We start from the raw sequence: 19,002 nt of genomic DNA on the forward strand, positions 1-19,002 counted from the left end.
ACACAGTGTGTTATATAATATATACAGGACTGTTTTACCCCTCTAACACACAGTGTATTATATAATATATACAGGACTCTTTTACCTCTGTAACACACAGTGTGTTATATAATATATACAGGACTGTTTTACCCCTCTAACATGCAGTGTGTTACATAATATATACAGGACTGTTTTACCCCTCTAACACACAGTGTATTATATAATATATACAGGACTGTTTTACCTCTGTAACACACAGTGTGTTATATAATATATACAGGACTGTTTTACCCCTCTAACACACAGTGTATTATATAATATATACAGGACTGTTTTACCTCTGTAACACACAGTGTGTTATATAATATATACAGGAATGTTTTACCCCTCTAACATGCAGTGTGTTACATAATATATACAGGAATGTTTTACCCCTCTAACACGCAGTGTGTTATATAATATATACAGGAATGTTTTACCCCTCTAACACGCAGTGTGTTATATAATATATATAGGAGTGTTATACCCTGTAACACACAGTGTGTTATATAATATATACAGGAATGTTTACCCCTCTAACACGCAGTGTGTTATATAATATATATAGGAGTGTTATACCCTGTAACACACAGTGTGTTATATAATATATACAGGAGTGTTATACCCTGTAACACACAGTGTGTTATATAATATATACAGGAATGTTTTACCCCTCTAACACGCAGTGTGTTATATAATAGATACAGGAATGTTTACCCTGTAACACACAGTGTGTTATATAATATATACAGGAGTGTTTTACCCCTCTAACACACAGTGTGTTATATAATATATACAGGAGTGTTTTACCCTGTACCGCACAGTGTGTTATATAATATATACAGGAATGTTTACCCCTCTAACACGCAGTGTGTTATATAATATATATAGGAGTGTTATACCCTGTAACACACAGTGTGTTATATAATATATACAGGAGTGTTTTACCCCTCTAACACACAGTGTGTTATATAATATATATAGGAGTGTTATACCCTGTAACACACAGTGTGTTATATAATAGATACAGGAATGTTTACCCTGTAACACACAGTGTGTTATATAATATATACAGGAGTGTTTTACCCCTCTAACATACAGTGTGTTATATAATATGTACAGGAGTGTTATACCCTGCAACACACAGTGTGTTATATAATATATACAGGAGTGTTTTACCCCTCTAACACGCAGTGTGTTACATAATAAATACAGGAGTGTTATACCCCTCTAACACACAGTGTGTTATATAATATATACAGGAGTGTTTTATCCCTCTAACACACAGTGTGTTATATAATATATATAGGAGTGTTATACCCTGTAACACGCAGTGTGTTATATAATATATACAGCAGTGTTGTACCCTGTCACACACAGTGTGTCAAATAATATATACAGGCTTTTTTTTACCCCTCTAACACACAGTGTGTTATATATACAGGAGTGTTATACCCCTCTAACACGCAGTGTGTTAGAGTCATAGAGTCGTACAGCATAGAAACAGGCCCTTCGGCCCACCGCGGCCAGGCTGACCATAATGCCTATCTATGCTAATCCCACCTGCCTGCATTAATTCCATATCCCTCTATGCCTTGCTCATTCAAGTACCTGTCCAGATGCCTCTTAAATGTCGCTAATGTTCCTGCCTCCACCACCTCTTCAGGCAGCTCATTCCAGATACCCACTATTCTTTGGGTGAAAAATTTACCCCTTTGATCCCCTTTAAACCTCCTCCCTCTCACCTTAAATCTATGCCCTCTCGTTTTAGTCACCCCTACCATGGGAAACAGACTCTGACTATCTACCCTATCTATGCCTCTCATAATTTTATATACCTCTGTCATGTCCTCTCTCAACCTCCTTCGCTCCAGGGAAAACAGACCCAGCCTATCCAATCTCTCTTTATAACTCAAGCCCTCCAAACCAGGCAACATCCTTGTGAATTTTTTCTGCACCCTCTCTAGCTTAATCACATCTTTCCTGCAGTGCGGCAACCAGAACTGCACACAGTATCCCAAATGCGGCCTAACCAACGTTATGTACAACTGTAACAGTATCCCAACTCTTGTACTCAATGCCTCGGCCGATGAAGGCAAGCATGCCATATGCCTTTTTCACCACCCTGTTTACCTGTGTTGCCACTTTCAGGGAGCCAAGTACTTGCACCCCAAGGTCTCTCTGCTCAACAACACTCCCCAGGGCCCTGCCATTCACTGTATATGTCCTGCCCTGGTTTAACTTCCCAAAATGCATCACTTCACACATGCCTGCATTAAATTCCATTTGCCACTCCCTTGCCCACTTTCCCAGTTGATCTATTTCCTGTTGTAACCTTAGACAACCTTCATCTCTGTCCACTATGCCACCAATTTTGGTGTCATTTGCAAACTTACTGATCATGCCCCTTACATTCACATCCAAGTCATTAATATATATGACAAACAACAGAGGGCCCAGCACCCATCCCTGCGGCACACCACTGGTCACCAGCCTCCAATCTGAAAAACAAGCCTCCACTACCACCCTCTGCCTCATATCACCAGCCAATTTTGTATCCAATTTGCTAGCTCACCCTGGATCCCATGTGTTCGAACCTTCTGGACCAGCCTACCATGCGGGACCTTGTCAAAGACCTTGCTAAAGTCCATGTAGACAACGTCCACCGCCCTGCCCTAGTCAATCCTCTTGGTCATCTCCGCAAAAAACTCAATCAAATTCGTGAGACATGATTTCCCACGCACAAAGCCATGCTAACTATCCCTAATCAGACCTTGCCTTTCCTGATGCATATAAATCCTGTCTCTCAGAATCCCTTCCAATAACTTTCCCACCACTGATGTGAGGCTCACCGGCCTGTAGTTCCCTGGCTTATCCCTGCTGCCCTTCTTAAATAAAGGCACAACATTAGCTATCCTCCAGTCTTCTGGTACCTCAGCCGTGGCTAACGAAGATACAGAAATCTCTGCCAGGGCCCCAGCAACCTCCTCCATTGCTTCCCAGAGCATCCGAGGATACACCTGGTCAGGCCCTGGGGATTTATCCACCTTAATGCGCTTCAAAGCCTCCAACACCTCCTCCTTTGTAATTTTGATATGCTCCAGGATATCGCTGTTCCCTCCCTTGAACTCACTAGCTTCCATGACCTTCTCCACGGTAAATACGGATGAGAAATATTCATTTAAGACCTCGCTCATTTCTCGTGGCTCCACACATAGATTGCCACACTGATCCTTAAGGGGACCTACGTGGTCCCTAGCTACCCTTTTATTCTTAATGCATTAGCTGAGGCTCTGCATTACTAGTCCAGTGACATTACCACTACACCACCGCCTCCCCCTTATATACAGGAGCGTTATACCCTGCAACACACAGTGTGTTATATAATATATACAGGAGTGTTATACCCTGTAACACACAGTGTGTTATATAATATATACAGGAGTGTTATACCCTGTAACACACAGTGTGTTATATAATATATACAGGAGTGTTATACCCTCTAACACAGAGTGTGTTATATAATATATACAGGAGTGTTATACCCTGTAACACACAGTGTGTTATATAATTATATACAGGAGTGTTATACCCTGTAACACACAGTGTGTTATATAATATATACAGGAGTGTTATACCCTGTAACACACAGTGTGTTATATAATATATACAGGAGTGTTATACCCTGTAACACACAGTGTGTTATATAATATATACAGGAGTATTATACCCTGTAACACACGGTGTGTTTTATAATATATACAGGAGTGTTATACCCTGTAACACACAGTGTGTTATATAATATATACAGGAGTGTTATACCCTGTAATACACAGTGTGTTATATAATATATACAGGAGTGTTATACCCTGTAATACACAGTGTGTTATATAATATATACAGGAGTGTTATACCCTGTAACACACGGTGTGTTATATAATATATACGGGAGTGTTATACCCTGTAACACACAGTGTGTTATATAATATATACAGGAGTGTTATACCCTGTAACACACGGTGTGTTATATAATATATACAGGAGTGTTATACCCTGTAACACACGGTGTGTTATATAATATATACAGGAGTGTTATACCCTGTAACACACAGTGTGTTATATAATATATACAGGAGTGTTATACCCTGTAACACACAGTGTGTTATATAATATATACAGGAGTGTGAGAACCTGTAACACAAAGTGTGTTATATAATATATACAGCAGTGTTATACCCTGTAACACACAGTGTGTTATATAATCTATACAGGAGTGTTATACCCTGTAACACACGGTGTGTTGTATAATATATACAGGAGTGTTATACCCTGTAACACACAGTGTGTTATATAATATATACAGGAGTGTTATACCCTGTAACACACGGTGTGTTATATAATATATACAGCAGTGTTATACCCTGTAACACACAGTGTGTTATATAATATATACAGGAGTGTTATACCCTGTAACACACGGTGTGTTATATAATATATACAGGAGTGTTATACCCTGTAACACACGGTGTGTTATATAATATATACAGGAGTGTTATACCCTGTAACACACAGTGTGTTATATAATATATACAGGAGTGTTATACCCTGTAACACACGGTGTGTTATATAATATATACAGGAGTGTTATACCCTGTAACACACAGTGTGTTATATAATATATACAGGAGTGTTATCCCCTGTAACACACGGTGTGTTATATAATATATACAGCAGTGTTATACCCTGTAACACACGGTGTGTTAGATAATATATACAGGAGTGTTATACCCTGTAACACACAGTGTGTTATATAATATATACAGGAGTGTTATACCCTGTAACACACGGTGTGTTATATAATATATACAGGAGTGTTATACCCTGTAACACACGGTGTGTTATATAATATATACAGGAGTGTTATACCCTGTAACACACGGTGTGTTATATAATATATACAGGAGTGTGATACCCTGTAACACACAGTGTGTTATATAATATATACAGGAGTGTTATACCCTGTAACACACAGTGTGTTATATAATATATACAGGAGTGTTATACCCTGTAACACACAGTGTGTTATATAATATATACAGGAGTGTTATACCCTGTAATACACAGTGTGTTATATAATATATACAGGAGTGTTATGCCCTGTAACACACGGTGTGTTATATAATATATACAGGAGTGTTATACCCTGTAACACACGGTGTGTTATATAATATATACAGGAGTGTTATACCCTGTAACACACAGTGTGTTATATAATATATACAGGAGTGTTATACCCTGTAACACACGGTGCGTTATATAATATATACAGGAGTGTTATGCCCTGTAACACACGGTGTGTTATATAATATATACAGGACTGTTTTACCCCTCTAACACACAGTCTGTTATATAATATATACAGGAGTGTTTTACCCCTCTAACACACAGTGTGTTATATAATATATACAGGAGTGTTTTACCCCTCTAACACACAATGTGTTATTCCATCCTGTCGCGAGTCAGCACCTCAATACGAATTTTCTCTCTGAAGCTATCTGTCATATCGTTATGCCTGCAGCTTCGAACACTTTTGTCAGAACATGCTGCTCCGCGGACCTGTACATACAGCATCACTTTGTGCTCTGATGCAAATATTCTTTTTAATCACTGTATAATGTCATTGGTCATCAACTGATAAAAATGGTTTAAAAGTTTGAATGGGAGGCATCTATAATCGTGTAAACATCCTGCTGCAGAATTTCCACTAGATTGCCTCAATTCGTCTCAAAGCAGAAATACTGGTGTCAAAGATCATGGTGTTTTATGCACTAGTCTGGCCTGCGTAAATCGGGTTTCTGCGATCTTTTGCTCCTGCTTTGAAAAGCATTGTGCTCGGAGCAGGCCTCATTCACGGAAGTGGCCAGACCCCCAGACTGAATGAATCACCATGGCACCTTTCCACTGATTGCCCCTGTTTGGGCCTTTTGAGAAGGCTCTAAATATTGAGCTGGATTTTTTTCATGATTTCTTTCATGGGATGTGGGCGTCACTGGCAAGGCCAGCATTTGGCGCCCATCCCTAATTGCCCTTGACAATTGAGAGTCTCGCGAGGCTATTTCAGGGAGGCAGTTAAGAGTCGACCACATTGCTGTGGGTCTGGAGCCAAATGTAGGCCAGACCAGGTAAGGACGGCAGATTTCCTTCCCCAAAGGGCACTAATGAACCAGATGGCTCTTTACAACAATCGATGGTAGTTTCATGGCACCATTACTGAGACTAGCTTTCAATTCCAGATTTTTTTTAATTGAGTAATTGAATTTATTAAGTGAATTTAAATTCCACCAGCTGCTGTGGTGGGATTTGAAAATGTGTCCCCAGGACATGAGCCTGGGCTTCTGGATTACTAGTCCAGTGACATTACCACAGCATCACAGGCACAAAAAGATGCAATGTAAAAGGTTTAGAATATTAGAAAATATTGAATTTGCTCTAAAGCTGGCACGTATACACCAAGGAAAGTATTAGATGGCTCAGTGTAGTCATCAAAGTCATTTTCAGTGATTTCAAATCGGGTTACTCACAAGTGGTGGACTGGAAAGTCAGATCAAAAATTACTTATTTTTTTTGTGACTAAATTGATTTTCACCTGTGTTAAATGAAACTGCACCAGGTCACCACCCTTAAATATATCAAGGAGTATTTTCTTGATGTAACGGGAAAAACAGTGAACAATTACGTTTGAAAACCCTGCCTGATTCCGCTGGTTCATCGAGGATTTTACGTTTGCGATTGTGCACATGAATGTGAGTGGAAACTTCACCCATAATCTACGCAGTTACCGGTGCAATTTGTCCCCAGGCTGCGCCTGAAGCGGGAACTCTACCCGTTTATGTCTGTGCATCCTTGCTTTTTTCGTACGAGACTTTGTCCAATATTTTTTTTCCCATGATGAAATCCTGTACTGTCACTCACAGTGGAAGCTGCCACACTGCGGTTACACCCACTGTGCTGTGGTAGGGCCGTAGCGCCTCTGTTCTGCATCTCTGGGCTGCTCAAACTGCAGTGCAAGGAACTTGCTACGTTGCTAACCTCTCTGCTATACATACTGCCATTTAACAGTCGTTAATCAGGTTGCAACAAAGAATTATATTAAATTACAGCAAGGGTACAGCAGCACAGTGGCAATGTTACTAGTGTAATGATCTGGAGACATCGGCTTAAATCATACCATGGCAACCGATTCAATTCGTTAAATAAAATCTGAACTTTAAAAAAGTGAGCCTCGGTAATGCTGACCGTGAAACTGCTGGATTGTTGCACAACCTCATCTGGTTCACTGAACCTCCTTCAGGGAAGGAAATCTGCCATCCTTCCCTGATGTGGCCCAGATGTGACTGCAGCATTGTGGTTGATCCTTAACTGCCCTCTGAAATGGCCTAGCAAAGCCACCCAGTTGTATTCAGGATGGTCATTCAACACCACCTTCTGATGGGCCATGAATGCTGGCCCCACCGAGACAGCAACATGCCATGAATGAATTTTTGATAAGTCTTGAAAATGGAGAGTGATACGCATCTGCAGATCCATTGTGTCCATTATTCCTTGCCTTCTAACCCCACGTCTATTGATGTTGTGTAACAGATGCTATGCACGGGAAGAGCCATGATGAAATAAACAATGAAATGGAAGAATTATGAATTTAAAAAGTCAACTGCGAAACAAAATCACAAGAATATGGCCCCTTATACACAGTCAAACTGGAGTAGCAGCCCTGTCATCGCTCCTGTACTGGAAATCCACAAACTCACCTGCAAGTTAACCTCGTGTGAAATAGCTCTGGGGAGAACCCCTTTGAAATTGAGAGGAGCTATTGCATATTCGTGACTCTGATCGACGTGACTGGATTAACAGAGGATGCTGGAGACAGTCTGGATCACAACCCAACCAAGATGAAGAATAAGGTGTGAAGCAGCAACATCATAATAGAACGATTCCCATTCAAACATCAAAAAATGGCCATGGTTATCATATCTTGGCCCATTATGTGGTCACAACAGGGGCGAGGACCATGCCTCTCCAAACAGAAACTCCAATGTGAAAGATTTTTGCGTGAGAAGGGTAGCTCTCTGAAGAGTGGGGCGGAGGGGAGATCAAGCCAACGTCATTGAAAGCCTGTGAGAAGGAGCCATCAGGCAAGTGAAGAACTCTGCTGACCCAGAACAGCCACCATAGCAAAAGACATCACAAAGTGACTTTGAGACTAACCATCTGTGAAGTTAACAAACTACACGCCACCGGCTTTGTTACAACCACTAGAGCTCTACAATACTGTCCAAGTTCAAGATTGCAAACAATCAGGCTTGCAATTTTTAAAAAGACTTTTCCTCCCGAGAAGACTCAATAATCATCTGTAAACCACAAAAACTTACCTCACTTGGGAGTTTAAACTTTATCCTTTTCTATTTTTCTATCTATCAATCTGTCTGTCTATCCATCTATCTATCTATCTATCCTTGTGTATGTATATGTGTGTGAGTGAGGTTGCAATCATTTCGGGATTTGTTGAAAAATAGTTTTATTTTTGCCTATTAGAAAACCTGTCATTTGTCTGTTTATTTGACCCTAAAGACACTCAGGGGTTAAAGCATCATTTTTACAAATCATGATTGCAGCCAGTTGGGGGGTGAACAGTGGGAACCACAGACGCCCCTTACCACCTGTCTGTAACACAGACCAGATTGAATTAGCCGTTCGCTACACAACTGCCCGATTCTCCATTCTAATTCAATAACGCCCGTTTTACACCATTACCCAAATTTAAATCCCCCTCACCACCAACCTCGCATCTGCGTGTGTGACACAGAGGTTGAGGGGCGCAGGGCGCGGGGGTGGGGGGGAGATTAAGAATTTGTCAAGAAAAAGTATATCGTTAAATTGTGAAAGGGAGCTCGAACGAGGAAGGGGAAAGGAGAAGTTGTACAGAAAAAGTCACAGGCCTAGAGGGTACAGGGTCACACAGGTGTCTGGAAGTATTGAGGGAAAGGTTAATGGGAGACAGCCACCTTGATTTGCTCACTACCCTCTGCTGACCATGTTGATGTAAAGTTCCACAGGTACTTAGTCCAAGATGCCTCACACTGACCTCCAGCGGTGGGAGTTGGACAGAGGGCAGTGCAGGGGCTCTCGCTGATTCCCCTCGACCCTCGCACTCAGTGGAGCTGAAGCCAAATTGCATTGAATAATGCAGCCCCAGCTGAGACCAGGTGCGACAGCACAGACCTAACAACCAACCTGAGACACCCTCCAGACTGCAGTGTGGCTCAATGGGTAGCACTGGAGAGGTGACGGTGGTAATGTCACTAGACGGGTAATCCAGAGGCCTAGGCTAATGCTCTGGGGCACGGGTTCGAATCCCACCAGGGCAGATGGTGAAATTTGAATTCAGTTAACAAATGTGGAATTAAAAAGCTAGTCTAATGATGACCGTGAAACCATTGTCGATTGTTGTTAAAAACCCATCTGGTTCAACTAATGTCCTTTAGGGAAGGAAATCTGCTGTCCCTACCTGGTCTGGACTACATGTGACTCCAGACCCACAGCAATGTGGTTAACTCTTACATGCCCTCTGAAATGGCCTAGCAAGCCACTCAGTTCGAGGGCAAATTAGAGATGGGCAATAAATGCTGACTGAGTCAGCGATGCCCATATCCCACAAACATTTTTTTTTAAAGCTCTTGCTGCTGAGGCAAAAGGTCATTGTGTTCAAGGCCCCACTGCGGGCACTTGAGCCCATTATCCAAGCTGACAGTCTCAGCTAATGTTAAACTGAGGCCTTGTCTGCCCTCTCGGGTAGATATCAGCACTATTTCTTTGAAGAGTAGGAGCGCTTTTTCTGGTATCTAGCCCATTATTTATCCCTCAACCACCATCAATAATCTCGTCATTGTCATTGCTGATTGTGGGATTTTTTTTATTCATTCGGGGATGTGGGTGTCACCGGCGAGGCCAGCATTTATTGCACATCCCTAATGGCCCTTGAGAAGGTGGTGGTGAGCTGCCTTCTTGAACCGCAGCAGTCCATGTGGGGTAGGTAGACCCACAGTGCTGTTAGGAAGGGAGTTCCAGGATTTTGACCCAGCGACAGTGAAGGAATGGCGATATAGTTCCAAGTCAGGATGGTGTGTGGCTTGGAGGGGAACTTTCAGGCAGTGGTGTACCCATGCATTTGCTGCTCTTGTCCTTCTAGGTGGTAGAGGTCACGGGTTTGGAAGGTGCTGTCGAAGGATCCTTGCTGAGTTGCTGCAGTGCATCTTGTCATCCATGAGACGCTGTGGGCTATCAGCAGCAGCAGAATTGTATTCAACCACAATCTGTAACCTCATGGCCCGTCATATCCCCCACTCTACCATTACCATCAAGCTGGGGGACCAACCCTGGTTCAATGAAGAGTGCCGGAGGGCATGCCAGGAGCAGCAACAGGCATACCTCAAAATGAGGTGTCAACCTGGTGAGGCTACAACACAGGACTACTCGCATGCCAAACTGTGTAAGCAGTATGCGATAGACAGAGCTAAGTGATCCCAGAACCAATGGATCAGATCTAAGCTCTGCAGTCCTGCCCCATCCAGCCGTGAATGGTGGAGGACAATTAAACAACTAACTGGAGGAGGTGGCTCCACAAATATCCCCATCCTCAATGATGGGGGAGCCCAGCACATCAGTGTGAAAGACAAGGCTGAAGCATTTGCAACAATCTTCAGCCAGAAGTGCCATCTCAATCTCCTCCTGAAGTTCCCAGCATCACAGTTGCGAGTCTTCAGCCAATCCGATTGACTCCACGTGATATCAAGAAACAGCTGAAGGCACTGGATACTGCAAAGGCAATGGGCCCTGACAACATTCCAGCAATAGTACTGAAGACCTGTGCTCCAGAACTTACCGTGACCCTAGCCAAGCTGTTCCAGTACAGCTACAACACTGGCATCTACCCTGCAATGTGGAAAATTGCCCAGGTATGTCCTGTGCACAAAAAGCAGGACAAGTCCAACCTGGCCAATTACCGCCCCATCAGTCTACTCTCGATCATCAGTAAAGTGATGGAAAGTGTCATCAACAGTACCATCAAGCGGCACTTGCTTAGCAATAACCTGCTCAGTGACACTCAGTTTGGATTCCACCAGGGCCACTCAGATCCTGATGTCATTACAGCCTTGTGTCAAACATAGACAAAAGAGCGGAACTCAAGAGGTGAGGTGAGAGTGACTGCCCTTGACATCAGTGCAGCACTTGACCAAGTATGGCATCAAGGAGTCCGAGCAAAACTGGAGTCAATGGGAATCAAAGCGAAAACTCTCTACAAGTTGGAGTCATACCTAGCGCAAAGGAAGATGGTTGTGGTTGTTGGAGATCAATCATCCCGGTCCCAGGACATTACAGCAGGGGTTCCTTAGGGTAGTGTCCTTGGCCCAACCATCTTCAGCTACGTCATCAATGACCTTCCCTCCGTCATAAGGTCAGAAGTGGAGATGTTCACTGATTATTGCACAATGTTCAGCATCTTTCACGACTCCTCATATAACGAAACAGCCTGTGTCCAGATGCAGCAAGACCTGGACGACATGCAGGCTTGGGCTGATAAGTGGCAAGTAACATTGGTGCCACACAAGTGCCGGGCAGTGAGCATCTCAAACAAGAGAGAATCTAACCATCTCCCCTCGATGTTCAATGGCATTACCATCACTGAATCCCTCACTATCAACATCCTGGGGATTACCATTGACCAGAAATTGAACTGGACCAGCCCCATAAATAGTGTGGCTACAAGAGCAGGTCAGAGGCTGAGAATTCACCTCCTGACTTCCCAAAGCCTGTCCTTCGTCTACAAGGCACAAGTCAGGAGTGTGATGGAATACTCTCCACTTGACTGGATGGGTGCAGCTCATCTAGTCTCGTGACAATACCACTACGCCACCGCCTCCCTCTTGCTTTGCATAAATTAGCCATTGTGTTTCCTACATTACGACAGTGACTACACTTCAACAAGTATTCCATTGACTGTAAAGTGCTTTGGGACGCCCTGGTACTGAATCAATGCAAGTCTTTCATTGTTTTTGCTTGGTTCAGCTCCTCAAACCAAATAAATTAGTGGCAAACCACTAATGTGTCAAAGAAGCTGAATTATTTAAGATCACTGGCAAAAGAAGCAGAGGGGACAATGAGGAGAAATTGTTTGATGCAGCAAGTTGCCCTGCAACAGTGGAAGCAGATTCAATAATAACTTTCAAAAGGGAATTTTTGGGAAAACCAAGCTTGACCTAAAAGATACAGCCCCTCTGCCACCAAACTAGGTAAAGCCCCTTTAACTGACTGTGTGGCTGCCTCTTTAAGGATAAGACACTCACGGTGTTTGCCACAGTAAGTTGATCAGTAACAAGAGCTGGCTTCAAACAGGTTAGACCAGGTAATGTACACCACAGAGCAAAGAGACGGCCGAGTCCGATCCGGCTGTACCTTTATCCGAAGGGATCTGAAGCGCAGGATTGCTGGCTGGGGTCTGGTCCGGTGCTGCTTCAGAGAGGCAGTCCTCTCCCTGAGAAACCGCCTCAAGCTCATTACCTTCCGTCTTCCCTCTCGGTCAGGAGCGGGGCCGCATCCAGTGACCCTCCCTGGCGTTTCAGCTTCTTGTCTGCCTCAGCTCAGCTGATGTGCTGGTCCTGCTTCCACCGTGCCGAGGTGAGGATGACATCACCCCAGCTGCTGGTCACCTGTTCCTAGCCTCGCCGCCCCTCGACCTTCCCCATCCCCTCCCCTTTGCAGGTGTCGAGTTGCAGCCTCCCCTCTATGGAGGCAGCGCCCGGGGCAGAGCAGGGAGGCGACGTTAGCGATGGGATTCAGGCTGTGTAGCAGCTGTGGCTCGTCTCTGAGCCATGAGGTCACGGGCTAGACCCCCACTCCAAAGATGTAACAACATAATCCTAACTGAGGCTCCCAGAGCAGTACTGAGGGAGGTCGTGTGTATGTGTGTGTACATGGATGTGTGTGTACGTGTGTGTGTGGACATGTGTATACGAGGGTGTGTGTGTACGTGGGTGAGTGTGAATGTGTGTGTGTGTCTGTGTGTGTGTGTATATGAGGGTGTGTATATGTTGGTGTGTGGGGGTGTGTATATGTGTGTATGGACATGTGTATGAGGGTGTGTGTGTACGTGAGTGTGCGTGTATGTGTGTACGTGGGTGGGTGTGTTTGTACATGGGTGAGTATGTACATGTGTTTGTGTGTCTGTGTGTACCTGGATGTGTGTGTACATGGGTGTGTATGTACGTTTGTCTGTGTGTACATGGGTGTGTACATGTGTATGTGTGTATATGTGGGTGTGTAGGTACATGTGTCTGTGTGTACGTGTGTGTGTGGGAATGTGTGAGATTAGGTACATGTGTTTTTGTGTGTCAGGGTGAGTTTGCTTTGGTGGGAGTGTGTGTGGATGGTGGGTTACTGCAAGTATTGGTGTGTTGTGTGTATGTGAGTATGCGTGTGTGTGTGAGTGTGTGAATGCGTGAGCGTGTGTGCGTTGTTGGTGAATGTGTGTGCGCGTGTGTGTGTGACTGTGTGTATGTGTGTGTGCATTGGTGAGTGTGTATGGGTGAGTATGTGTGGGTTAGTATGTGTGTTTGTGCGTTGGTGACTGTGTGTTGGTGAGTGTGTGTTTTTTATGTGTTTGTGTGTTTGTGTGTTTGCTGGTGAGTGTGTGTGTGGGTGAGTGAGTGTGTGAGTGAGTGTGTGTGTCTGAGTGTGTGTGTTAGTGAGTGTGTGTGTGTGTGGGTGAGTGGGTGAGTGAGTGTGTGTTGGTGAGTGTGGGAGGGTGAGTGGGTGAGTGAGTGTGTGAGTGTGTGTTGGTGAGTGTGGGAGGGTGAGTGAGTGAATAAGTGTGTGTGTTGGTGTGTGTGTGTGAGTGAGTGTTTGTGTGTTGGTGAGTATGTGTGGTGGTGAGTGGGTGTGGGTGGGTGAGTGAGTGTGAGTGTGTATGTGTGTGTGTTGGTGAGTGTGTGTGTTGATGGGTGGGTGAGTGAGTGAGTGAGTGAGTGAGTGAGTGAGTGAGTGAGTGAGTGAGTATGTGTGTGTAAGTGTGGGTGCGTTGGTGTGTGTGTGTGGGTGAGAGTGTGTGTGTGTGGGTGAGAGTGTGTGTGTGTGTGAGTGTGTGAGTGTGTGTTGGTGAGTGTGTAAGTGTGTGTGGGTGAGTGAGTGAGTGTGTGTGGGTGAGTGAGTGAGTGTGTGTGGGTGAGCGTGTGTGTTGGTGAGCGTGTGTGTTGGTGAGCGTGTGTGTTGGTGAGCGTGTGTGTGTGAGAGTGTGTGTGTGGGTGAGTGTGTGTGAGTATAGGTGAGTGGGTGAGTGAGTGTGTGTGAATGTGTCTGTTGGTGCGTGTGTGAGTGTGTGTGTTCGTGTGGCTGTGTTGGTGAGTGTATGAATGTGTGTTGTTGAGTGTGTATGCATAAGTGTGTGTGTGTTGGTGAGTAGGTGTGTGGGGGTTAGTGTGTGCAGATGAGTGGGGGTGAGTGTGTGTGTGGCTGTGTGGGTGAGTGTCAGTGTCAGTGTCAGTGTGAGTGTGTGTGTGAGAGAGAATTTGTGTGTGTGCGTGTGTGTGTGGGTGAGTATGTTGTGGGGGTGTGGTCAGGTGAGTGTGTGTGTTGGTCAGTGTTTATGCAGGATGAATCTGTGTGTGGGTAAGTGTGTGTATTGACAAGTGTGTGGGAGAGATGTGTTTGGTTGGGTGTGTGCTGGTGAGTGTGTGGGTGAGTGAGTGTATGTGGGTGTATGTGGGTGAGTGAGTGTATGTGGGTGTATGTGGGTGTGTGTGTGGGCGAGTGTGTGTGGGCGAGTGTGTGTGGGCGAGTGTGTGATGTAGCTTGGCTGGTGGTGAGAAGGGCCCTCACCGTCAGATCCTTCCTGCAAGCCCGGAGTCTCACCCCCTCCACACGCTGCCCTCGAGGCGGCTGCAGTGGGGAAGAGACAGTTGCTCACCTCCTTCTGAAATGTGCCTTTGCAAAGCAAGTCTGGAAAGAGTTGCATTGGTTTTTGCCCAGGTTCATCCCGAGTAGCTCTGTAATGCAGGACTCGGTGCTCTGCGGTCTGTTCCCAGGGACGCACACCGAGATAAAACATCCACTGCTGCTGGAGGACCATCAATTCAGTGAAAGACGCTCTTCGGTCTGCCCGAAACTTGCTGGTCTTCCAGTGCAAAGAGTTGTCCAGGACTGAGTGTTGCAGACTGGCACATTCCAAGGTCACCACATGCACTAAATCTTGGGGCAAATGCCACAAAGGCTCAATGGGGAAAGACCACTGTGTAAAGTCCTCCCATCTAACATACTGAGGAGCTGGAATCCATGTAAAACCTGTCGGGCTGCATGCACCAGAGAATATTTTGCATGAAATGTAAATGTATGTTGTAAGTATAGCCTGTAATGATAAGTGTAATGAGGCTCCTCATGTACTGAAAGAAACTGATCTGTATTGCAATTTATGTAATGTCAAATTTGAACTGTTACATAATATATTTTTACAAATTTTATGAATAAAGTATATTTTTGGACAAAAAGGCTTAGTCTTTCCTTGGCTGTCAATTTAAATAGGAAAAATGAATTTTCAAAAAGACATCATGGTTCCTTTAAGTGGGAAACGAACCATTGCTCCATGTTCCCTTATCTCTTCATTGCAAATGACTACATAGCTTTGCAGTTCCAGCTTTTTATGACAGGTGCCCTTTGCACTTGTGAGGTTCTGTGAGCGAGTGCAATAGCCAGCCCTTGATCTCACCTCAGCCCTGAACAATCTCACAGAATTTAGAATCTACACACACATCAGATTACTGGTATATTTTGGACCCGAGAGAATAAAATGAAGGGGTTGTGACAAGACGACACTTCCGGGTACTAGAAACAGCCCACCGGCCCCAGAAAATGTATCGTCGCACATTCACCACTTGGCTGGTGAGAGAATGGGACGGGGGAGGAGGGAAAAAAGTGAGGGGAAGGGAAGGGAAGGAGAGAGGAGGTAGAGAAATGAAAAGGGAAATATTGTAGAGACAGATAGAAGAGAAAGAGAGAGAGAGACAGAAAAGAGAGACAGACTAGTGAGTCAGGACAGAATGAGAAAGGGAGAGACAGACAGTACACAGGAAGGAAGGAGAGGGAGTAAAGGGTGCGTGAGAAGAGACGGAAATGGAGAGAGCGAGAGAGGAGTGAGAGACGGAAAGGAAGGAGTGGGAGAGAGAGGGAGAAGGAGTTGGAGAGAGTGAGAGAAAGAGGGAAAGGGAGGGGGGAGCAGAGAGAGAGAGAGAGAGCGAGAAAGAAAGGGGAGGGGGGAAGAGAGATGGAGAGAATGAGAGAGAGGGAGAAGAGACAGAGAGGGGGAGAGGAGAGATGGAAAGAGAAGGGGAGAGAGAGAGTGAGAGAGAAAGAGGGGAGGGAGAGGGAGAGGAAGACACACAAAGAGGGAGGGAGAGAGACAGAGAGAGAGGAGAAGAAGCTGGAGAAAGAGAGAGAGTGAGAGAGACAGGGAGAGGGAACTGAGCTTAAGAGAGAGAGGGACAGGAGTGAGAAAGAGGCAGAGGGAGCTGAGTAAGATAGGTGAAGAGAAATGAGAGAGAGAGAGAGAGAGAGATAGAGAGGGAGAGATGGAGAGGGAGAGAAAAGCCAAAAAGCGTGCAAGAGATGCAGAAGTGGATAGGTGAGAGTAAGTTGACTGCTGCTTGCTGGTGTTCGTGCTGCAGAACAGAGCCACAACTCATGTCGTGAGTGTATGGAAGGAATGCTGTGTATGAAAATGCAGAATGACCTGCAGACAATAAGGGCAGGGAAAGGCGTGCAACAGGCCTCTCATCACTATGCAAATAACCCCACTCAGTAAACACTCAGTGCCCAGCGTCTCTCAGAATCATGCAAATATACTCACTGGCCTTTCAGTTCTCTCTTCAGTGCTGCTCATCGGAAGAGGGGGGCAGGGAATAAATATCTAAACTGCAGTGGTAAAAACAAGATGTGTTAAAAGTGTCCTGATGTATCTGTGAGGGACATGGATGTACTACGCCTCCCTCTGTCTGATTTAACTCACATGAGAAAGGCCCCATGTTTTATCTAGGCCAACTCAATACTTTTCCATAATATAAAAGCAAAATGCAGCAGATGCTGGAAATCTGAAATAAAAGCAAGAAATGCCGGTAATACTCAGCAGGTCTGGCAGCATCTGCGGAGAGAGAAGCAGAGTTAACGTTTCAGGTCAGTGACCCTTCATCAGTTCCAATGAAGGTTCACTGCCCTGAAACGTTAACTCTGCTTCTCTCTCCGCAGATGCTGCCAGACCTGCTGAGTATTGCCGGCATTTCTTGTTTTTATTTCAATAGTTTTCCAATTCTGCATCTAACTTTGTTATTGTTATACCAGGAGTGTTTGATGGGGACAGTGTAGAGGGAGATTCACTCTGTATCTAATCCGTGCTGTCCCTGTCCTGGGAGTGTTTGATGGGGACAGGGTAGAGGGAGATTCACTCTGTATCTAATCCGTGCTGCACTTGCCCTGGGAGTGTTTGATGGGGACAGTGTAGAGAGGGTTTTACTCTGTATCTAACCCCATGCTGTACCTGCCCTGGGAGTGTTTGATGGGGACAGTGTGGAGGGAGATTCACTCTGTATCTAATCCGTGCTGTACCTGTCCTGGGAGAGTTTGATGGGGACAGTGTGGAGGGAGATTCACTCTGTATCTAATCTGTGCTGTACCTGCCCTGGGAGTGTTTGATGGGGACAGTTTTACTCTGTAACTAACCCCGTTTTTTTTTTAATGAGGACAGTGTAGAGGGAGTTTTACTCTGTATGTAATCCGTGCTGTACCTGTCCTGGGAGAGTTTGATGGGACAGTGTAGAGGGATTTTTACTCTGTATCTAACCCCGTGATGTACCTGTCCTAGGAGTACTCTGTTGCATGTTGTTGTACCAGGAGTGTTGAAGTGCATTCTGGAAAAAGTCTCAGTGCTCAGGTAAAGGTTAACTCAGAGCTGTTTATTATTTACATTATACTAATTACACTCTCCACAAGCCACCTAAGTTAGCCTCCTCTGTGCTGCTCCTTCTAATTCTCCTATCTCATGTGACAGTTACATCATCCCTCTTAAAGTGGGAGGGGTCTCTATCACTGTCTACAGTATTAACCTTTAACATCCTTATACTACCTCTCCCCCCAAGTCTTTATTTAACATTTTTCCAAACATATACACATTTATGACTTTTCTACAACTCTCTCTCCACCTACCCTAACCCCCCACACCCGCCAAAGGCTCTGACTTTGCAGATTCAGTCTCATCGGAGGTTGGACAACTCTCCCGATCTGGTTGTAATCCGTCTGGGATGATCAGTAGTCTTTGTAGGAAGTCTGGGTTGCTGACTTGGTTTTTTGGTTCTACAGGTTGTATATTCCGTTCGGTTTGGGGTTTGTTCCTCTTCATTTGGATCTTGCAGATGGATTATTGGCTTTTGTGGAATAGGAATATTATTTCTCCGATTCCTTCGTATGTTCCCTTAAGTTGTTCGTATAACATATGATCGCTTATAGTCCTAACATTTATGGATGACTGTACCTTCCCATTCAAGGTCACGTGTCCAAATTTTTTGACCATTGTTTAGTTTGGGGCAGCTTCTTGCTCGAAATCTTCTATTGTAATTCCAGTTTTGTTTCCTTCTGTAGGAGTTTACTCTTTCTTGAACTGTCTTGTAGTCTTGAGTCTTCAGTCGAGGAATTAATTGTTGAGGCAATACTGGAAGCTGTGTTCTTGGTTTCCTTCTCATTGGTAATTCAGCCGGTGACAACCCACACATTAGCGATGTTGAACAATAAATTAGGAGTGAGATAGGAAGATCTTCATTTTTCTTGAGTAAAAATGTCATAGAATCACAGAATAATACAGTGCAGAAGAGGCCCTTCGAGTCTGCACCGATG

The 19,002-nt window shown here is 44.6% G+C and overlaps 1 protein-coding gene across 11 annotated transcripts in view; it reads right to left on the reverse strand.

The window, feature by feature from the left end:
- The window catches only part of syngap1a (synaptic Ras GTPase activating protein 1a), a 703,692-nt gene that overhangs the window by 354,902 nt on the left and 329,788 nt on the right, over nt 1-19,002 (reverse strand). For 3 of the 11 annotated variants that reach the window (XM_068009527.1, XM_068009525.1, XM_068009523.1), the window contains exon 1: nt 12,532-12,729. The exons of 4 other annotated variants lie outside the window; for them this stretch is intronic. In XM_068009527.1, the coding sequence (XP_067865628.1) occupies nt 12,532-12,633 (102 nt within the window). In that variant the 5' untranslated portion in view covers nt 12,634-12,729. Of the gene's footprint in view, nt 1-12,531; nt 12,731-19,002 lie in introns of those variants that run through there. 4 more of the 11 variants (XM_068009524.1, XM_068009532.1, XM_068009522.1 and 1 more) reach the window with 2 other exon arrangements.

This window comes from Heterodontus francisci, chromosome 29 (genome assembly GCF_036365525.1).
Source record: "Heterodontus francisci isolate sHetFra1 chromosome 29, sHetFra1.hap1, whole genome shotgun sequence".
Classification (NCBI taxonomy): Eukaryota; Metazoa; Chordata; class Chondrichthyes; order Heterodontiformes; family Heterodontidae; genus Heterodontus; species Heterodontus francisci.